Source organism: Triplophysa rosa, linkage group LG7, assembly GCF_024868665.1.
Source record: "Triplophysa rosa linkage group LG7, Trosa_1v2, whole genome shotgun sequence".
In the NCBI taxonomy this organism is placed as follows: Eukaryota; Metazoa; Chordata; class Actinopteri; order Cypriniformes; family Nemacheilidae; genus Triplophysa; species Triplophysa rosa.
Genome location: NC_079896.1, coordinates 10,204,980 through 10,228,365, shown reverse-complemented (window position 1 = coordinate 10,228,365; position 23,386 = coordinate 10,204,980). Strand labels below are relative to the sequence as shown.

The 23,386-nt window shown below is 37.9% G+C and overlaps 2 protein-coding genes across 4 annotated transcripts; both read left to right on the top strand.

Annotated features, from left to right (window-relative positions):
* The first annotated feature begins 520 nt into the window (after positions 1-520).
* On the top strand, positions 521-17,804 carry tie1 (tyrosine kinase with immunoglobulin-like and EGF-like domains 1). Of its 2 annotated transcripts, XM_057338792.1 has the most exons (23): positions 521-755; positions 2,527-2,820; positions 4,324-4,434; positions 4,698-4,853; positions 4,956-5,087; positions 8,000-8,140; positions 8,434-8,562; positions 8,641-8,786; positions 10,080-10,224; positions 10,306-10,464; positions 10,583-10,720; positions 10,811-11,095; positions 11,216-11,506; positions 11,686-11,876; positions 12,699-12,909; positions 12,999-13,109; positions 13,184-13,374; positions 13,501-13,614; positions 14,202-14,272; positions 15,050-15,090; positions 15,207-15,303; positions 15,755-15,854; positions 16,045-17,804. In XM_057338792.1, the coding sequence occupies exons 1-23, from the start codon at positions 713-715 to the stop codon at positions 16,114-16,116; spliced, it is 3,369 nt and encodes a 1,122-aa protein (XP_057194775.1). In that variant the 5' UTR covers positions 521-712; the 3' UTR covers positions 16,117-17,804. The 2 variants fall into 2 exon arrangements, with proteins under 2 accessions (XP_057194775.1, XP_057194776.1); XM_057338793.1 differs by lacking the exon at positions 10,811-11,095.
* A 256-nt stretch (positions 17,805-18,060) lies between these two features.
* On the top strand, positions 18,061-23,306 carry mpl (MPL proto-oncogene, thrombopoietin receptor). 2 transcript variants are annotated; one of them, XM_057338804.1, is made up of 12 exons: positions 18,061-18,216; positions 18,618-18,738; positions 19,065-19,243; positions 19,324-19,475; positions 19,578-19,713; positions 19,971-20,079; positions 20,173-20,336; positions 20,860-21,002; positions 21,488-21,596; positions 21,686-21,767; positions 22,183-22,270; positions 22,382-23,306. In XM_057338804.1, exons 1-12 carry the CDS (start codon positions 18,144-18,146, stop codon positions 22,814-22,816), a joined length of 1,791 nt encoding a protein of 596 aa, XP_057194787.1. In that variant the 5' UTR covers positions 18,061-18,143; the 3' UTR covers positions 22,817-23,306. The 2 variants fall into 2 exon arrangements, with proteins under 2 accessions (XP_057194787.1, XP_057194786.1); XM_057338803.1 differs by having other exon boundaries at positions 18,063-18,216; positions 21,437-21,596.
* The last annotated feature ends 80 nt before the right edge of the window (positions 23,307-23,386 follow it).

The window sequence follows — 23,386 nt, the reverse complement described above, 5'->3', positions numbered from 1 at the left end:
CCCTTCACTGCCGTTGCCTGCATTTGGGTTCTTCCACGCCCTGATCGTGACATGTTTATTTATTTCAATTATAATTTGGTGTAATTGTGGAGACAATTTACTGCTGTATACACAATGTACTTTATGCATTACAACTCATAATACAGTATCTAATATAGTTTTGCTTGTAAGCTATGCATCTTGCTTAGGAATGTTCATGGAATTGCAAAATAAGATTCAGTGAAGTATCGACACAAAAAGATTGTTGTTTCAACGCACTGTTGGGTAAATATAGACAAACTCAGTAGTTTGTTCTTTTAAATAACCCATGCTTGGCATAACCTTGAACTGAACGGAAGCGCTGACTTCACTTTCATGTTCCAAATAAGTGAAATTTTGTGAAAATAATAGCCTACTTTACGATCACGAGTTTGATACTCTCTCGCTCTCTCTCTCACACACACTCTCTCTCTCCATCTCCAACGCCTCTTCCTTCCTTTCCCACCCAAAGAATGACCGTAGAGTAAGCATGAGTTTTCAGAGTGTCAACAGCACTGATTTACACAAGCGCGCGTTTGCCCATATACTGTATGTTCACAGTGATTGGAGTAATGCGCAATAACGCGCGGCGTCGGCCGCTGATCTGGAGATCCTGATGGAAAGTATAAACCACTGACGAACTATTTGGATTATTTCTAAGGGATTATCTGAGATTTAACGTTATATTAAAGTCATGCTTCTTTTAATCTGCCTATTGTGTTTCGTCTACATCTCTGGTAAGTAATGCAAATTCCATCATACTTCATCTGAATGATAAAACGATAACCAAATGGATTTTTTTTACCTTTAGAAAATTGACCAATAATTACCTTTTCACTTCTGTTCAAAACCATAGTGATTTTACATTGTCTTAAAGAAAAATAACTTTACCCAGTTTAACCATTCGTTAAACTGTGGTAATACAAGTATGGTAATCAATCTGCCCAAAACTTTTATCTTTTATTGGTAGTGATCGTTATCGTGGTTAATTTTACTAAATGTAAGCGCAGTTATTCTATCTAGTAAATGAATTGTTAAATTAAGTTATAATAACTGCAATACAGTTTGCAGCTCACTGTGGTATTTTTATTGTTGCATATAAAACCTTACTGAATGAAACGTTATATATTAAATTAATAACAACAAAAACGATAAGCTTTTTAAAAGTATTAGCCCATTTATTAAAGCTTTGCATATGAGTTGTGTTGTGGTTTAGGAGAGTATTTACTGTATATATAGTTTAAATTAATATTTAAATTGTAAGGTCTCCTTCTTATATTGATTTGATTTTTTCATTATATCACACATGGGATTTAATAATATTCGGTATGGAATGCATACCCTAGGGCTTTGGATCCTCTTTGCTTCCTGTTTTATTGTTCTTGTGATGAGAAGGGCATAGAGTGGCAGAAAGCCAGGGGGAAATGTGTCAAAGCTGAAATGCATTTTACTGACTCTGTTGTTGTTTTGTAAAGAATTTCATAAAAATGAGCCACATCCTGTACCCAGCACTCATACCATTGATGATGTCACACTGTTTTCTCCCAATTAGTGAAGCCATTTTAATGTTGTTGAGAAGTTGTACACTGTAACAAAAAAAATCTTAGTACTAATTTCCCCTCGCTTTTTCTTGTTCACTCAACTTTTTGAAATAGAAGTTGTACTGACTTAAAATAATGAATTGGAGATACAAAAAATAATTCATTGGGATAACTCAGGATTATTAGTTGCACTAACTAAAACAAGTACCGTAATTGGAGATACAAAAAATAATTAATTGAGGTAATTTAGGATTATTCGTTTTCTTGAGCGGTACAAAAAAATTATGCTTAAGTCATTAGTTGTCACAGCATAGTCAAGTTTACATAATGAACAACATAACAAATTATTTTTGTTGGCTGAACATAAATAAAGAATATAAATTGGTTATTTAAAAATAAACAAATATTTTTGTCTTTTACTACAATTTGAGTAAACTTTGATCAAACAGTTTGAGTTACGTTGGGTCTGCACTTACACCTCAACATTGAACACACAAACCTCAACCATGTGCAACAATCAAAAACCATCATTCATTAAAAAAACTCTAAACACAACAGATAACAAACAGTAACAACAAGATTAAAGCATAAATTATTCCAGCAAGAACTAAAACACTAATCTTTAAAAGAAAAACAAAAGAAACACCAAATTGAACATGCTGCAGTGCATCTTGGGAACTTTCAAACTCTTGTTTGTTCATTGTACATTGACGTAACTCAATTTTTTACATTTATCTTTACATTTACTCTTTTTGAGTGAACTTGCAAAGAATTTTTCACACAACTCATATTTTTAAGTTAAGGAAGAAAATGTTTGGTGACAATGAATGAACTTATTAAAAGAAGTTCTGTGAACTTTTTCATGGACTTTTGCTCAACCAACACAACAAAATTAGTTGTTTGAACTTTTTTTGAGTTGGGTTTTTTACAGTGTAAATAAATACTCATGGAATGTGTCCTCTCTCAGATGCTGTCATGGATCTCACCATGACTTCTAATGGGGCCACGCTTGCTCATGATTTCCGCCTCTCCTGTATATCTGGAGAGCGTGACACCGATGACATTCATCTGAACATCAAGAGGGACAACAACATTGTCCGTCGTGAAGATCCACCTCATTTTACTGTGCATAGGCCACAGGCTAAAGAAGTAGTGGCCTTTGGATTTACAGGCTTTGACCACAGTGGGATTTTCTTCTGCCACTCAAAAAGAGGCTCTGACCAGCTTGCCAATATCACACTCATAAACAACGACAGTAAAGGTATGACCAGCACAGGAACGTAAACGTTTTGAAAAGCCAGTTTTGTTATGTTTTGCACCAGATGTATTTAAAATCTGTGTGTACACTCCTAAAAATAAAGGTGCTTCACGATGAGAACAGGGGTCTTCAACTACTTTTCTTTGAGGGCCAGATTCCAAAAGTATAAATAGGATGCGGGCCAGTTTTTTACCATATTCTCATTTCTTCTGTTATTCTGTTATTGATTGCGTTTTGTTCTTTTTATACTGTTTTTGTTGCTGTTACTTATAGGCCACAATTAAAACATGCACACAACTATTGTATACAGTATTTGTGCCTTTTCATGATATTAAATTAAAAGGGATATTGTCTTTTTAATTGTATTTTATATTCCTTAATGCGTTACTATACCCAAAAATTGCTACTAATTTACTCACCCACAGTCCTTCAGTACATCGAGATGTGGGTGGCATTGTTTTTTCAAGAAGATATTTATGAAGATATTTGGTTGAATTAATTAAAGTTAAATCAATAAAAGTAAAAAACGCAAATACATTCAGCACAAAAGTAATCCCTACCCCTTGTGACGTTAAATTCGCGTCTTATAAAGCGAGTCAATTGATCTGTGCAAGAAACTGAACGCTATTATCACATCTTCGGGTGAAATCCGATCGCATTCATGCGCCCCACGCACTTATAGGGCAGAGCCTTTGTATAGTGCGAGTTCTGGGGGAGATGAACAGCTGTTTTTCGTAAATATAGCCATTATTCATAATAAATGCAGTAATAAAAACAACACCGTTTTCCCCTTATCTGAGACAACCGTTCACGTGGTGTACCCTTCCTACAGTTAGCCTACTTTCAAGGGCACAAAACGCGTTTTAGAACACGACCTATCGCGTGCGCAAACCGATTGCCTGTGGCTGCGCAATGCATTGCTGGTTATAACGCTGTAAATAACATTAAGTTTCTTGGACTGACCGATCAAATCGCTTTATAAGACGTAAATCATTATGAGCCGCGGGAATTACTTTCGTTTTGAATGTAGCAGCGTTTTGGGCTTTTAAAGATGTGGCGTCTCAGGAGGACGTGCATTTAAAGCACACCCTTCTTAAAGTCTCTCCACTTATTTGAAATGTTAAGGCGGGCCAAGTAAAGATGATTGACGGGCCGCATTTGGCCAGCAGGCCGTCAGTTGACTAGCCCTGCCATAGAAGAACCTTTTTTGTCTGAATTGTTCCATAAAGAACCTTTAATGTCTGAAGAACCTGTATGTTTCACAAAGGGTTCTTTGTGATGAATAAATGTTCTTCAGATTATAAAAAGGTGAGAAAGAAATGGATCTTTAAAGAACCTTTGACTGAATGGTTCTTTGTGGAACCAAAATTGGTTCTTCTATGGCATCGCTGTTAAGCACCTTAATTTTTAAGAGTGTTTTTATCACATATTATCACTTAAGTAATATGAAGTCAGATTGAAGTAGATTGGTATTTTACATCAGATTATTCAATTATTTATTACAAGGTCATTTTAGACCGGTAAGGATGTCTCAGACGGCCAGTATAGGAGACACAGTACATCTAACCATGGACGTCCTCTGGATGGAAAGACGAGACATTAAATGGACATTCAATGGTAAATGCCAACTGTTATAATTGTAAAAAAATGTTTTCATGTTATTTTTCTTAAGTCATTTTTATGTTCACAGCATGAACAGGTTGATGATTAAGCAAACTATTGAGAAAGACCACATTTTGTCAATCACATGCAAACAAAGTTTGATAAGTTCAACAAATAATTAAAAAATATATATATTATGAAATTAATAACACCCATAATAAGCAATTCTTCAGGTTTAGCAAGGGATTTACAATCAGGTAAATTCTGATTTGTTTTAGGAAACTATATCTACATGACACCAAGCGCCGATGTTCAAAACCACACAGCAGTTCTGGACCTAGAGAAAGTTGATAAAAGCCACGCCGGGATCTATAGTGCCAGATATGTTGGGGAAAGTCCTCTCTTTAGTGCCTGGATGCGTCTTATTATTCGTGGTAACATCATTAGTATAACATCACTATTTAAATATATGCATGTAATTGAATTTTGCCTCCTATAGCGTACAGTATTTCCAATAAATGCTCTCATTTCTCAAGAATGCTCATGCAACAAATGGGGCTCAGACTGTGATAAAGATTGTCCCGAGTGCTTGAATGGGGGTGTGTGCCATGACAAAGATGGAGACTGTGTTTGTCCTCCAGGCTTCATGGGAGTGCGCTGTGAGACAGGTGAGACAAGAGTTCTTAACGTTTGGGGTCAAATCTGCATAATTTTAGATAAACCTTTGAAAATGTTTACTGTAAAACTTATGTTGGATTTTCATGCTCACATATATGTATGCCACAAACCATTTATTTGTTCGCAAGTGAATTCATATTTAATTTTGACTCGTTTTTTTCCAGCATTTCCACTGGGAAATTAGAATTGACCTTATTTGGTTAGTTCGCATTAAATGAAAAATAAATTTGAATATCAGAGCTTTTGATTGATTATGCAACTTTCAAAAGCAAAATTTCCCTCTAACTTTTCAAAGAATATGTTTTTCTGCAACCTCTGTATGCATATACAGAACATATACACATAAACAGTACATATGTAACATTGTCCCAAAACATGAAACTGAGAGCAGGATCTAAGTGCAGCTAAAGTATTTAATAAAGTAAACATGAACAATAATCAATGACATGAAACAATAATCAGAAAACATGACTAGACAACACATTACGTACATTCAATAACCAACCCTAGACACATGAAACACCGTGGTATATACAGTATACACACACACAAGGACTAAAGACTAACAAGGCACACCTGATGACAATGAAACAATAAGGGCAGGGTTACTCAAAAGACTACAAAGACCACGGACAATGACTACAATTAACACTTCAAAATAAAAGACATGACAGATCCACACATAAGGTGTGTTCGACTTGACGCGGCGCTGCACAGATCGATCGAAATCTGACTTGAAGCAGTGCATGCCGGTTAGAAATTTTGTCCGACTTGAACCGGCGCCGACGCCACGTGACTTTCACGTGGGGCATTAAAGTAGCGCGAGAGTGTTTCGAGAACAGCCAGCTTGCTCAGCCGGCGCTGCATCTCAGGAGCAGCTGTGCCGACAAGCTGCACCAGGCTGTGATGACGACATAGCTTTTCATGATTGGCTAGACAACGATCACGTGCGTTTTGGGTTTATTATAACACCCTCAGTTCAACTAATACTTATTAATGCATGTTTTTAAAACAGCTAAAACTCTGTCCGTACAAATATAATAAACATGTTATTTTGTGTTGTTTAATAAAATAAAAATGAAATGAATACAGACTCCGTTGGTAATTTAATAATATATTCTTATACACCATGATTTTTAGGCACACAGTGTTAAGCAGCACATAACATTTGCAATATGAAGAGTTTATGGTTGCTACTTTTTAATTTAAACATTTGTTTATTGGACAAATCCAGTATTCTAATCCACTTCAATCGCACTTTGAAAAGGAAACACGGTGCGAACGTCACTACGGCAAGCAGCAGGTGTCCGACTTGACTGCTTCTTTTTCAGCTCCTCCCTCTACTGCAAGCGGCTAATCTCGCCGATCGGTCTGCGCAGCGCTGCATGAGCTCGAACACACCTATAACCATGACATAACCCCACCTCTAAGGACGTATTCCAGACGCCCTTAAATGAAACAAGAGTCCCCAAAAGTTTAGGAGGGTGGTGGAGCGGAGCTGGAACAGGGGGAGGGATGGAGGGCCAGGACCCCGGAAAGGCACGGGAGGCAGAGGCGGTCCAGGGCCGTGGGGCAGAGGCGGACCCGGGCTATGGAGCAGAGGCGGACCCGGCCCGTGGTGCAGAGGCGGACCCAGGCCGTGGAAGCCTGGGCGTGGCAGGCAGGGCTGGATACCTATGGGCGTGGCAGGCAGGGCTGGAAACCTGGGCGTGGCAGGCAGGGATGGGCGTGGCAGACAAGGTTGGATACCTAGGCCTGGCAGGCAGGGATGGAAACATTGGCATGGCAGGAGATGTCAGAGTGGCCATCTTGAGTGAGGCACCTGGCATGGAAGAGTCCCGAGCATCCATCTTGTCAGCAACCTCTGGAGCTGAAGAGCAGTGCACAGCCCAGAGCGGCTGGAGACTCCGGCTTGGCGGCCATGGCGGCAGGAGACTCCGGCTTGGCGGCCATGGCGGCTGGATACTCCGGCTTGGCGGCCATGGCGGCTGGAGACTCTGGCTTGACAGTGGTCCTGCAGAGAGGCTACTCACATGCTGCCCTGCAATGCTGTGATGCGCCCATCTCTACTGTCCCCGGAGTCTTCACTGTATGGTCCCCCCACAAAAATTTTCCATGGGAAACTAGAGTCCTTACATGATCCATAGACCCAGACTTGGCAAACATAGAGCACACAGTTTCTGGTGTGGAAATGTCCTCTGCCTCACCCACCGTAAAGGGCGAGTTTTACAAGAGTAGAACATAGTCAATAAATTCCACCAGTGGGAGGTTGTTGTTGCCAGACGGAAGGAGTCTATAGATCTGTTCATCCAGTCCATTTAAAAAACAAAACTTTAGCATAATATTGTCCCATGGTACCTGAAAACTTAAATCCAAAAAGTCCTTGACATAATCCTCAATGGGGCGACCATCCTGATTCAGGAGGTACAGACGAGCTGCTAGATCCATTGTGAGGTTGGTTATACTGTAACGTTGTTGTCCCAAAACATTAAACTTAGAGCTGGATCTAAGTGCAGCTAAAGTATTTAATAAAGTAAACGTGACCGTGAACAATAATCAATGACATGAAACAATAACCAGGAAAACATGACTTGACAACACATTACTACATTCACTAACCAACCCTAGACACGTGAAACACCGTGGTATATATACACACAAGGACTAAAGACTAACAAGGCACACCTGATGACAATGAAACAATAAGGGCAGGGCTACTCAAAAGACAAGGAGGACCCCGTTCAATGACTACAACTAACACTTCAAAATAAAAGACATGACAGACCCACACATAACCATGACAACATACTATACAGTAAATTGCGTAAGGGATGCATTTGTAATAACTATTGCTATGTGCGATTTTTTTACGCATAACATTTTTTCTAATTTGGTCTTGCAGCCTGTCGTGAAGGAATGTTTGGTCGAAACTGCCAGGAATCCTGTGGAGCAAAAGATGATTGCCAGGGTTTGAGTTTCTGTCTAACCGATCCTTACGGCTGTTCGTGTGCCAGTGGCTGGTATGGAGACCGCTGTCATAAACGTGAGTTTAACATAAGATCATTTCAAGCAATAAACATTTAACGTGTCATCCATACAGAGTATCATTTGAACCTTCCAGAAAGGATTCAGTTCTGAAATTAAAGTTTAAACAGGTGCTGCTGGGATCTGCCAGTAACAATTCGACAACCATCAATCTTACAACACAAACATCTCCCACTGCTTTATCCATATGTTCTCGTGTCTTTGTAGAGTTATGAAAACATCCATCCAATGCCTGTTTTTGTGTTTAATTGTGAAGACTTAAACCTGCCAATGCTCTACTTATGTTCACAGCCTGTCCTGAAGGAATGTACGGAGCTGACTGTCTTTTAAGTTGCAACTGTACAAACAAAGGGAAATGCAATCGCTTTAGCGGCTGCCAATGTCCTACAGGCTGGAGAGGACAACAGTGTGAGAAATCAGGTTAGGCTTCAATGTCCATAAACTCTGAAGTCTCTTATGTGTGTCTCCACATCCCTAGCACTGTTGTCTTTTTTTCAGATCGTGCACCAGAGATTTTGGACATGGCCAGTAACCTGGAGGGGAACCTGAACTCCAGTCATATAATTACATGTTCTGCCACAGGCCACCCTCTGCCCAGCCACATGAGCATCAAACTACGCAAACTGGAAAGCACTGTGCTTAAGGTGAAACAGAGATTCCTAAAATGATTAAGATTAAGTGTAAAGCAGTGTTGCAAATAAGCAAAAATGCTATTCTTGTGGAGGTTAAGAACTTACTAGATTTATGCATTTGTCAGATGCTTTTATCCAAAGCAATGTACAGTGAACCTCTATATTTTTTTATTATTTTGCTATACATGCGTTTTCAAAGCAGTTTTACAACAAATACTGCCTCACAATAACAAGTTATCATATATATGTTATGATTTTTCTTTTAAAGGAGTCATATTGCACGGCTAAAACTAATATTATTGTTTGTTTTAGATGTAATGCAATGTGTATACATGATTTAAGGTTGAAAAGGTTCGCTGTGTTTTCGACATACCATGCATGTTTGTATCTCCTCTTTGCCCCGCCTGTCTGAAAAGCGCAGATTTTTTACAAAGCTCATCGCTCTGAAAAGCGAGGTGTGCTGTGATTGGCCAGTTAACCAGTGCGTATTGATTGGTCGAATACTGCAAGCGTGTGACTGAAATGTAACGCCACTTACCATATTTGGAACAACAGGTTCCAAAGCAATTGCATTGACATACATTTGGGTGGCCTTAGTCAAATCATACCACGAACTGACGTAGATTTGTTGGGATGTGGTTACACGAGGCGTTTCGGGCAGGTCTAGGTGAGCATTCGCTTTTAGATAGAATGCATCTTTTGTTCCCACACTTTCATTTGTGCAATTTTACGTGTCTAATACATGCACGGGCAACTTATAACACACCAAAGACACAGAAAAACACGTATTCGCGCCATATGACCCCTTTAACCATTTGCTCACGCATGATGCAACCATATGCTGATATACTGTATAGACAGTTTCAGTGGAAACAACATAAACAAACGTTATGTGGCCTGAACTCAACTTCCGGTAGACCTCTGCAAAGAATCTATAATTGTTGAGTAGTTTTAATTTTATTTTATTTAATACAATTAATATGCAAATAAAATATGAATATAAATTAATAGTAAAATGAATTCAATATAAAATGAATTATTATGTATAACCAAACACAGATCGGAAGGCGCATGTGTCCGATAAAACCGTCTTTATTGATTTCGTTGTTTTGGAAAATATCAACCTTTGCTATTCACAACAATTGAGCTGTGGTTGTGAATGGTTGGTCTGTTTTGCTGGTTTTGGCACTTGGTTAGTCAGGCTGAGAGACCAGCAGGCTGACCTAATTGTCTGTAATTGTCAGCTATTTTTCATGAAGGTTCAGTTTGTCTGTTTTAAATGTCTTTGTTTTACTGATTGCTCAGGCATCTCACACTACTCAAGATGCAAGAAAAAGCACTGCTCAGTTTGAGATCACACGTCTGTCTGTAGAGCATAATGGCGTGTGGGAATGTCGGGTCTCCACAAACGGAGGGCAGGACTCTCGCAAGTTTACCTTAACTGTTAGAGGTGAGGAAATCTTTTATTTCAAAAGTTGTATCACTCTAACAAAAACTTCCCAATCTTCAGACCCTAATCTTTATTAACTAGAGCCACCCTACCCAACCACTGCTCCTAAACTTTTGGCAAAGAGCAGCAGAAAGCTGGTTGTAAAGCCGGTGGACACTTACGCTGGTGATGGTCCTATTATTTCAACGAAGCTGCTTTACAAGCCAATGGATACAGGAGACTCTTGGTCTTCTATTATAGGTGAGGGATGCAAACTTTGGCTAAATTAATTCTGTTTTCAGGAATGGCTAAGAAAATCTTTAGGTTGAGTAGTCAAGACATGTTATGCATGATCAGCTTTTTTTATTCTTTGTTAAAGTGTACAGCAGCGATCCCATCACATTGATGAACCTGAAGCCCTCAACCAAATACCACGTGCGTGTACAACTCAGTCGACCCGGGGATGGAGGAAAGGGTTCGTTGGGTCCGGAGGCAATCATGGAGACCGACTGTCCAGGTAAGAGTCAATCAACTAGAAGAGCAAAGAGTGAATGCTGTTAGATAAAAATTACATCAAATAAAAGTGACCCGTGTTCTGTGTTGCCAGAGCCCACGGCCAGGCCGGAGATTGATTCCAGCTCAGTGGAAGGGCGTAACGCCACCATCAGGTGGTCCGTGATTGGCAGGTCTCGTGATGCCACTGGCTTTTTAGTTCAACTCTTTGGACCACGCGAAGAGAAATTTTGGGAGGAAACCACCTTGCTTAACGTGCTCTCCACCAAACTTTACAATCTGGAGTACCGCAGAGACTACCAAGTGGTCGTCCAACTGGTAAACTGCGGAAGCCATGGACCCCCTTCAAGGCCCCACCACATCCACATCTATAAGCAGGGTAACAGAAATCTGTCAACTAGTTCTCACAATTAGACATTAATGACATTGAAAATGATACACTATGATTCTAGATTCCAGGCAGAATGTGGTGGATTAATTACTTTTTGATTTTTTCCAGGCCCCTCTTCTCCACGTAACGTTCATGCAGATCCTTTGTCTGTTAGTGCAGTCCGGCTTCGCTGGCAACCCCCCGAGGACCCCAATGGTCATATTGTCAAATACAGCATTGAATATCAGCCAGTAGGCCAGAGCACCTTGCACCCTTGGGTGGACACAGATGATGGCAACAAAACCACAATGGATGTATCATCCCTCAATGGAAGCACCTTGTACCAGTTTAGGGTGAGAGCTTTCTCCAAGGTGCCAGGGGAGTGGAGCACATTTGTAAAAGCCAGGACACAAGAAAATGGTAAGTTCAAAATGAACAATTCTGCTTTAGAAAATATCACATTCTAGTGTTTGCATAGGGTATTCCATTAAACGTAATTTTGAGAAATGTTTTAGATATACGTTTTTATTGCATTATTTAATAGTATACTGTATAAGCAAGTAACTCTCTGAAATGTGGTTTGATTTTATATCGCTCAGGATATTCCAACTTTATTCCCACCACTCAACAAGTTGGGAGGCCAATGGCCGAAGAGCATCAGCTTCTGTGGGCTGTGGTTGGGTCTGTGGCTGTAACCTGTGTAACCATCCTTCTGGCTCTCCTGGCTCTCTTCTACATCCGAAAATCTGTTCTTAAACGAAAACGGACGTTTACCTATCAGTCCGGATCGGTGAGTGCTTTGTCAAATGATTTGAGCACAAGCAGTTGTGTGAAAACCAGAAAGTAAACGTTTTGATCTTTTTTAATCACTTGAAATAACCACATGGTTTCTTTTTTTGTTAAGTCTTTTAAAACAGAACAGTTGATTTAAAGTTGTCTTATACAATGCAAATACATTCCTACATATTTAAGTGTGACAAACACTTTTAGGAGCCACTTTTGCATATTTAATAATTTAATTACACAATTTAATTTAATCAGCATTCAGATGTATTGTGGAAATTCCCATCCAGTAAAGTGCCAACTGAATTTTTACTAAATCAAACCTCAGGAGTGACAAAGTCATCCAACAGCAATGTGAAAGACTGACAGCATGACAAGACACATGAAAATTGCAATAAAAATCAAGGATATCACATAAAAAAAACTAATTTATAATGTTTTTTAAATACATGTACAAATATTACTGTTGCATTGCTTAAAAGTGAATATGAACTGATTTTCTTTGCAGTACTTGAGGTCTGAAAAAAACAGCATACTGTATTTTCTGTTATTTTGACCCGTTTCTTCATTTCCTGCAAATAAATGCAAATAGAAACAATATTTTGTCTGACATTTGGGACAAATATTGTTAGTAGTTTACAGAATTAAACAAAAATGATAATTTTACCTAAACACCTACCTATAAATAGTAAATTCAGAAACAATGAAAACAATTTTGAAATGGTCTCTTAATGTTTTCTGTGGCTGTATGTAACTGAACAAATAACATACAAGTAAAAAATAAACATCTCAAACTTTGTAATAAAAGTCAACATATGCACAATTTTAGGGAGAGGAAACAATCTTACAGTTCAACTCGGGAACTCTCACACTGACCCGACGTCCGAAGCCCTCACCCGAACCCCTCACCTATCCCATACTGGGGTGGGAGGACATTAAGTTTGAGGATGTGATTGGAGAAGGAAACTTTGGTCAGGTCATCAAAGCCATGGTCAAAAAAGATGGAATTAAAATGAGTGCTGCCATTAAGATGCTGAAGGGTAATAAAATATAATATTATACATAATATTATTATCTAGGGTTTGTTTTAACATTGTTTTTATTTAGTGCATGTGTTGTGCACCTACAGAGTTTGCCTCAGAGAATGACCATCGGGACTTTGCTGGTGAGTTAGAGGTCCTGTGTAAACTAGGACAACATCCCAATATCATTAATCTTATTGGAGCTTGTGAGAACAGAGGTGAGTGCGCTACCTACTGGCAATGCACATTATTAAATTAGCTTCAGATATGTGATAGCTTCTCTTTTCCACAGGTTACCTTTACATTGCCATAGAGTTTGCACCTTTCGGAAATCTTTTGGACTTTTTAAGAAAGAGTCGCGTCCTAGAGACCGATCCTGCCTTTGCAAAGGAACATGGAACTGCCTCCACACTCACCTCCCAGCAGCTCCTGCAATTTGCTGCTGATGTTGCAACTGGCATGCATTATCTTAGTGACAAACAGGTATAACAAGGTTCTCAGAATATAGAAATGCATATTTGCAAACAAACATTGTTGCTATGTTATATAGAGACATTATTTGCATCAATTCTAACAGTGTTTCGGGTTATATTGCTTGTGTATCGCCAGTTTATCCACAGAGATTTGGCAGCCAGAAATGTGCTTGTGGGAGACAATCTCATTGCAAAAATAGCTGATTTTGGACTGTCTCGTGGGGAGGAAGTGTATGTCAAAAAGACCATGGTGAGGACAATATCTCTGAGTTGTATAGATATTGAATGATGTAATAATATAAAACTCATCATTTTCATTTGTTTTGAACAAAACTGCACAACAAAGATAAACATTTTCAATGTTCAAAATAGATTAAAAGTTACTTACATTTACATTTAGCAGACGCTTTTATCCAAAGTGACTCACATTGCGTTGTACCATACATTTGTTTCTGACTATGTGCAATCCCCTGGGATCTAACCCATATCCTTGGCGTTGCTAGCGCCATGCTCTAACCACTGAGTCAAAGGACAGATTGTGAATGGTAACTATAAAGATAACTTTAACCATGACTATATGAGAGCCCATATAAATAGATGATAAAAATACAATAGAAGCTCGAGCACTTGACTGTCTATGTATTATCAATCATTACCTGGAAAAAAATTTGTGCACCTACCCTTTACGTTTTTATTCGGTTTATTCTTTAATACTAATAATAAGACAATATTAAGATATAGAAGATTTCAGTGTCAAACAAGTGTGACTGAAATGCTAAATTAATTCAAATTCAGTAATTCTATTCTTTAAATCAGTTGTATGTTGTTTTCTCTCAGGGAAGGCTGCCTGTGCGGTGGATGGCCATCGAATCCCTAAACTACAGTGTCTACACCACAAAAAGCGATGTGTAAGTGTAGTCTGTGCATTTGTGCTGTTTTATGGTTGTCAGTATGCTGTTAAACACAGAGAGACTGAATATGTTCAGTACTTCATATACAGTACTGTACCTTAGAAGGGTGGAAATTCTGATTTTAGTGTGAAACTATTACAAAACGTGTATTTTTTTATAAAGTATTTCAAAATAAATTAAGTGCAATGGCACCAAGTTTATTCAATCCAAAACAAGTCAAATGTCCATCATTTTGCTTAATTTATAATGGGCAACTGATAAAAAGAAGAAGGAAGGAACTGATAACTTAAACCAGGAAGCTCAAAATTAGAGTTTCACGAGACCACAGTGCCTCTGTCAAAACGGCCTATTTTTACCAACACTGCACAGTGGAAATTTTGAAAAGTTAAAATATGGCCAACATGACATACAACATGTTTTTTTATTTAACATGTTTTGTCTTTACTTTCACAATCAGAGTTTGATGCTTTAGTCATGCAGGCATGAATTTCATCTTGCATGCAGTCTTTAAACAATTCTAGCAAAAATAACCCCCTAATCACCCCAAGATCAAACCCAATCTGGGCTGAGAGGTAAGGACCTCACTATTATGTAACTTTTAGTCTTACACCGTGTCTACACCGGACGCGATGCGACAAAAGACAATAGAACTTTTATAATTTTATATAATAATCTTTATCATTTTAAATTTTGTCCACACTGGATGCGGCGCGGCAAAGTTTTAAACTCCTGTAAAAGTTTTATATAACATAAATATCTGTCTTGGGCATTTAGGTGGTCTTTTGGAGTTCTTCTGTGGGAAATTGTAAGTTTAGGTAAGTTTGTTTGTATTGGTTGTAAGCACTTCTTGTTTATTGTACACTTTTGTACACATTTTAGACTATATCTGTTTACGAGATGCTGTGCTAATGGTATAAATGTGCTCTACCAGGTGGGACGCCGTATTGTGGGATGACCTGTGCTGAACTCTATGAGAAACTGCCTCAGGGCTACAGAATGGAGCAGCCCAAGAACTGTGATGATGAAGTGTAAGCACAGATCTTCACGTTTTCCTGCAACTCTTGAGTCTACATTGGTTGTCTGGTGTTGTAAGGGAGACTGGGGCTAATGGTTGTACATTTAACTTAAGTAAATATTTCTCATGATAAGTTTATTTTTGGAAGTCAGCCCCTGTACAGGCATTTACAGAAAATGACAATAGTAGACTGTGACAACTTCCCCAACGTTCACTTTATTTAGTTCTTTGTATACAAAAAAAACCTATAGCCAAATATCTGGACTATGGTAATAAAATACAGAAATCCCCTTCGTTTAGAAACGAAGAGAACTAGGTGATTGCAACAAACATACAGAGCATATACTTGAAAATTGAAAACTTTTGACATAAAGCCCTTGTGACAGCTTTCCTGTGTGACAACTAGCCCTGGACCCTCATGTCAAGCAAGTAATTGTAATTGTTTGCTTAAATAATTTGTACAGGTATGAACTGATGAGGCAGTGCTGGCGAGACAGACCCTATGAGCGACCACCATTTTCACAAATTTCTATCCAGCTTAATAGGATGCAGGAGGCTAGAAAGGTAAGTAAAATATATTTTTTATCAAAAAAATAAAAAGAATTGTGGTGTGGTGCCACAGCTCACGCTATAATTCTGGGTCACTGTCTGTGGGTTTTAGTGCACGCCTAGCAACCATACTATTTACCTTAAAAGAAACCTGTAGGAAAAGCGCAACATGTATCATTGTGTCATGTATCATTTTTTAATGCAGACCTATGTCAACATGGCTCTCTTTGAGAACTTCACTTACGCTGGAATAGATGCTACAGCTGAAGAGGCCTGACTACCGGCCCCCCCAGGCCCAAGTAGGGTTCACAGGCCACGGGAGGCTCATCGCAGCAGGGCTTCACGCTACTGCCACTCTCCTGTGGTTAGGTTCCATTGTTCAAAGACACACTCCACCAAGATCACATGGCTATAGAGAACGGACTGTGAAAGGACACTCTTAGGGCCTTTGATTCTCTTTTACTAACTTCTGGTTGGATATCGCAGGACTAGATGCATTAATCTTGGATTACTCAAGAGAAAATGGAACCTACAACATGAGCTACATACTGTATGTAGCAGGCTGGGTCTGTGGGGATCTGGACCGTGTATTAAACTATTTTTCCATCTGTTTGTTGGGAGATTCCTTGTGTGAGGTTGTTGACATGGATATAAAATGCAGGTCATGGACAATGACACTTGTATCATTCAATGTAGCACTTGAGAAACGAATGAATATATATAATGATGTACTGTGTTTTGCCCTGAAACTCGTGTTTCTACCTTAAAGGGATAGTTCAAAAGTAAATAAAAAATGAACATGTGTGACTTTTTTTCAGTGGAACACAAAAGAAGAAATTGTGTGTCCATACAATGGAAGTCAATGCTGTCCAATGTTGTTTGGTTACCAACATTCGTCAGAAGTCTTCTTTTGTGTTCTGCAGAAGAAAGTAAGTCATGCAAGTTTGAAATGATGAAAGTTCTTTCATTTTTGGGTGAACTGTCCCTTTAAGTAAATTCTGTGCATTCAGTTTATCAGTGAAAAGCCACTAAAACTGAAGTAGTGATGTGTATGACGTATGCACGAGATGTTGTAGCCATACTGTAATCATTTTAAAAAATGTTAGACAATATGTTTACTTTGATGAATAAAGCATCTATGTGATGATGGGTCTCAACACAGAGGACAATGGAGTGACCACAAACCCTATGATGTAGAACAGAAAGTGCAAGCTCTCAGTCGTGGAGTTGAGGTCAGGCCTCTTCCCTGCTGCAACTTGCTGATCTGTCAAAATTATTTCCTTCTGTTTTGCCACAGGCCCAGGCCCTGTCAGTCAGTTTCCTCCAACTCTTACACACTCACATTTTAATGAAAACAGAAAAACTGTTTCCTGAGACAAGTCTTGCCTTTAACTCTGATATATGTGTTATTTTAGCATTGGTTACTGTATTGAATGGAAATCTTTCAATGCTGGTTGTTTATGAATTTTTATGAACGTTTAAGACACTGTGGATCCTCTTGTCTGAATCCCACCAATCTGCCCTTGACATACGTGTTAAAGGCATAGTTCACACAAAATGGAAAATCCCGTCATCATTTACCCCCATGATGTTAAAAATCTGTTTTTGGAACACCAAAGAAGATATTTTCAGAAATGTGTGCTTTTGTGTCCATACAATTAATGGAAGTCAATGGGGGCCAGTGTTATTTGATCACCATGCACTGTTCTTCAAAATATATTTTTCTTGTGTTCTGCAGAAAACAAAAAGTAAGTCATACAGGTTTGGAACAACATGAGTTAATGACGTTTACTAAAATGATTTTTTATTGAGGGGTAAACTATCCCTTTAAAGATAGCAAAAAACCTGAAGACAAATACATTCTTTTTTAGGTTATTTTGACAAAATAAGTTTGAATTATTTGAGGGATGATGTTCATTTCTACATGTACTAATACTGCCTAACATGAATTATCAATAAACAACAATACATGTATTAATTCATCTTAATTATAAATAATATATAGGCCTACAATACTTTGTTCAGTAGTGTACATTGTTCAATGTTCATGACACTGTTTAAAGCCTTATTGTGTTACAGTTTTATCAGTTAGCAGTATAAGCACAATGTGAATTTACGTGTGAAGGAGGCACTTAGTCCGGGTGCCTGGCTCAGTCCCCAATACAACCACTTCCTTTTGTATTGGGCCCCACAAATGACCACCTACCAACCTCCCCGCCCCATCCTAAAACTTAACATACTTAACATAAAGATATTTACAAACACTTTCAAAAAAGTGATGTGTGTGGAGCACCTGTGTACATAATGGAGCCAAAGCTCACCTGGTGGATACTTTCTTGTCTGATCAGTCAGGTGCATTTAGACCTCTCAGTGCAAGGTAGGCTGATGGGTTGATCATGTTATATTATATTGTATTATTTTTTCATTGACTATTCCATTTGTGTTAGCTTTTAAAGCTTTTTAATGAAGTTTAATATATTCCTGGTATTAAAATAGCTGTGAAATATACAGTCAGTTAAATTTGCTCAATAAGACCGAATAGTAAATTGTAAACAATATATTAAGAATTCAGGATTTCTTTACTTTGATTGCAGATATGATACACTGAAAACAAATGCATATTTGGTTAAAATGTTCATATTAGACTTAGTTTTCAGTTTTATTTTATTTATTTAGTTTTATTTGCTTGTAAATATAAAAACACTTTCATCTCCACATTTCTGGGGGTTTGCTTTTTATTTGTTTTGTAGCTCAATGTAAAGCTTTCCTCCTTTCCAGAAATTTCACTCCTGGATACAGATAAGAACCCAAAATGTTTTACCTGGGATTTAGAAAGCTTCACTTGCTTTTGGGAATCAACAGTGGGAAAATCATTTTATTTTCTCTACAAATTTGAGGGGTAAGCCTGCTTTATGTTTGCGTCTTATTACAATCAATAGAATTTACTCTTGAAAAAGTTTTAGATTTAAATTTGAAAAAGGTAACACCTTTTTAAATTGCTTCAAAGTTTAATATTTCACACCATTTTGAATAGTATCAATAGTTTCAGAAATATTTTTGTACAGTGTTTACAGGGGCTTGCACTTTTCTAAGTAATTCCTTGTGGTAGACAACATTATCTAACACGACAATGCCAGACACTTCTAAAAGGAGACTGAAGCATCACAGTCATACTAAAAGTCTATATGGTGGTCTGCTAAAAACATACATGTTTGTCTTAAACAGCTCTGAAGAAGAAAGAAGGTGTGATGTGAAACAACAGCTTTTAAAGAACGAAGAGGTCCTAAATGTTTGCGACTTCCCACCTAGCGATGTGTTACTGTTCATCGAGACACAGATAAGAGTTATAGATATTGACACCAGCTCAACCGTCTACAACCGCAATGTCAGTGTGGAAATCCAACGTAAGTGTGTTTAAATGAGCACTTATAAGCAACGGTTCTCGTATAAAAATAAAATCTATATGCTTATGTCTTCCACAAAGTTCTTCTGTATCCTCCCTCAAATATAACGCTCCGCCCGACTGGAGAGGTTGGGCAGATGTTAGTTGAATGGAAACCACCAAAACAATTGTGGGAAAAGGCACAATATGAAATTCGTTATCATTCTAAAACAAAACAGAAAAGCAAAGAACTGGTAAATCCGACACATAGACCCATTGAAATACAGTTGTTTATACAGTGTAAGCATTATACAAGTGGCCTATTAACCCCAAAAATGCGTGTTTGCTCCTCATAGGTGTCAGGGTCGTCTCATAAGCTCACCTCTTTGGTTCCAGGAGAAAACTGCACAATGCAAATGAGAGTCAGGATTGTAAAAGGGTTTTGGAGTGATTGGTCAAGTAATGTAACTGCTATGGTTCCACAATCTTCAGGTAAGAGATGAGGAGAGTATTTGTGGTTTACAGTGGCTCCAAAAAGATTTTACAACTTGCACACAGGCATAAGGCAAATATTGCTTTGGGCTTCATAGCAGGCTTTCATTATCTTGGGTAAAATGGTTTTCACAGGGTTAAAATCAACAAAGTTTAAAATGACCCTTGATAAAGTACAGTATGAAAAGTTAATGTTCTGTTATATAACACGTATTCGATTACACATCCAGTCACCTGAACTCCGGCAACTTTTCCAGATGACATACAATTGTGGTGCCACACTGCTGATCTGAACCAATTATTATGCGAATGGAGTACAGAAATATATGAGGGCAGATACAACCTACATTACAGGCAAACAAACAGGTATTAAGTATTGTTTTTTATGTTGTGTGCAACACATTTTGTTACTGCTACACATTATTTACTTTCATTTGTCTGTTTTGGCTTGTGTTTCAGAAGTTCGTGGGGCAGTTGGAAGGTGTGTTCAGAAGAGCACAACACTGTCAGTCAGTGTGTGCTGTATGGTGAAGAGTCCACTGTCTATAAGATTTATCTCAGCACTGGTTTAGAACAATTTGGTCGAACCTTTTACATGAAGACGTTCAGTATGAACAGCACCAGTAAGTGTGAGGAGAAATGAAGAGTTAACTCTAACTATTTTTATTTTGGATTGCAGTTAATATCAATCAAACTGCAGTTGGGTTGTTTTGATTAAGTAATAGTAACTCAAAAAAATACATCTGACTAACACAATAAAAACATGATAACATAACATGATTTTTTAACATTTTAAATTGTTTTTTCAAATAAACTCTTACAATTTTGATAAAAACAAAGTCAAGGAGAATCTGATGTCCAAATATATTTTAAACTCACAATAAAAATGTTATTTTTAATCAATTCAAATATTGAAATCACGTGCATCGAGTAAACTATTGCTTTTCAGTTTTGACCAAACAAGTACCATGGTATTAATATCAAGGTCACTGCACCATGGATTTGCGCCTGCCACTACATTTTGTAAATGTTACTCACCTAACTTATTTTATATTTAAAATACTATTTTTACTAGTTGTAAATCATCATGATAGTGACTTTTTCTGATGGACTTTTTATATCAGTTTGTCTTTCTGGTTTTGACAGTCCAAACAGAGCCTCCAAGAAGACTGTGGGCACAAACTGAAGGAGGAAGGCTTTGTTTAAATTGGGATCCACCCCTAATGATGATTTCTCAATATCTAATGTACCAGATCCAGTATAAACTTCAAGGAGACAATGGGTGGAAGGTGAGAGTGAATTACATGAAATAAGCCATTTAAAATTATATTAATCATTCAGACAATGCATTGTAAAAGGGGAATACAAAAACATGTATTAGTTATTTAGAGGTTTATTTAACAGTTAGTTAATTTAACAGTTATTTAGAGGTATACAGTAGTTGACTAAAAAATGAAATGTCTGTCGTTGTTTAGCAACCTTCATATTGCGACAAATCAATATGACTGTGGAACACAAAAGCCAGAATTTTAGGGACTGACAGCCTCACCATTCACTCGCATTGCATCTTTTTCTGTACAATGAAAGTAAATACTGATTGAAGTTGTCTAACATCTACTTTCATGTTCTATGGACAACGATATGAAACAACATGGCAGTGACTGAATGAAATACCAGAGAAATAACTGTATTCAACACACATTCAAACCAATCTCTGTGGTAGATTTTCACAGTCCCCAGTTCCAAGATCAGCACATGTTTGGATGTCCAACAGGGAAGTGAATACACCATCCAGGTCAAAGCACGGCCTGATGGATCGATCTATAGTGGATACTGGAGTGACTGGACGGAACCTCTCACTGTCCACTTACCTTCAGGCAAAGGTAGGAATCCTTTCAGTGAAAGGTGAAACACAAAATGCATCGCACACTACAAGTCTGTAGCTTCTATAACTATTTCTGTCTCAACACAGATTGGATCTTCATCATCTGCCTACCACTGGCTTTACTTATCATGGCTTTTGCAAGCATCTCCTTGTTCTCCAGATATTTCAGGTAATTCAGTCCAAAGTCACTCTGACACTCTTATGAGTGAGCTATAATATAGAGTATATACTGTATATACATGCATATATATATATAAAAAACATTAAAGTGACAGTTCTGTCATTATTTACTCATCCTCATGTCATTTTAAACCTGTATGATTTTCTTTCTTCTGCAGAACGCATAAGATATTTTAAGGAATGTTTTTAACCAAACAACGCTGGCCCCCATTGACATTGTGTGTATACAAAACCAATGAGACATTTCTCAAAGTATCACATTTTGGGACCCACAATAGAAACATTCATACACAGGTTTTGAACAACATGAGATGGGAAATGACCGACTTGATATTTTTGGGTGAACTATTCCTTTAATGTGATTATAAAAGTATATAAAATTAACTCTGAATTTTCTCCATTAGTAAGGTCAAGCAGACTCTGTGGCCATCAGTCCCGAACCTGAACAAGGTGTTAGAGAGCATCCTGACAGATTTCAATGGATCACACTGGGTAATTGATATCATGTTTGATCATTTAGAATTTGAGAACAGTAACAATGTCAGTTAGATTTTTTAAATACACCGTTTTCATATTCACCCATTTATATTCTCTTCAAATCAGGAGCCAACAATCAACATCAAGCAATGTGAAGATGACACTTATACATCAGTGGTGGAGATTCTATCAGAAGCTGTGGTTGCAGGAAAACCATGTAAGGTATCCACCTGTCTTTCAGTCCCTGAGCAGGCCTTCTTGGTTGGTGAAAAGGAGAGTTTTGTGGAGGATTTGGAGATTGCACAAGATTACGTACTTTTAAAAAACAACGATACAATCCCATGCTTTAAAGGGAATAACTATGTGTACAGAGATCTTGCTTTTTCTCATTTGACTGTTGAAAAACTCAACTGCAGCCGCTCTCTAGAAACCACCACCAATATTCTTAACCATTCATATCTCCTTCTGTCTGAACAACCTGAGCTTCAAGAACATCATTCAGCCCGTCGCTATACAAACTTGGAGATAACAGCGAGAGCCTGTATAACAAATGGAGAGTAAGGGTTTAATCGGTCATAACTAAGCCTTCTTAAGATAAGATGTACATTGTATCTTAAGTGTTCTGGGTTAGCCCACACAAATAAAAAAACTCAGCTTTTGCAGATGGCAGTGAAAGCCTGAGATAAGTTTGTCTTGTGTATCTTGAATTACAGATGAGGTTGACCAAATGGAACACTGCTATAGCAGTAGTAGGTCAATGTTGTGTAAAGATGTGGGAACATTTGCGTAATGTGTGAAACAGCTAACTTTAAAATCATATGGCTTGCAAAGACATATTGAACAGCAGAGATCTACTTGGACATCAATAACAGTCCAAAGTAATAGCATGCTCTTAAAAGAAACATTTAATGACTGTAGATGTGTTTTACGTCATTTTTACAGAGTATCAAGTCAAAATTATTTTCTGTTACCAGAGAGTGTGTGGGGCCTTATTTATAAAGTGTTAAGGGACCCAAACAAGTTCACCCCAATCCCCCCCCCCCCCCATTGATTCCATTATACAGACACTCAAAATATCTATAGCATAGAGTCATATACAGGTTTTGAATGATATGAGGGTCAGTGAAAAAA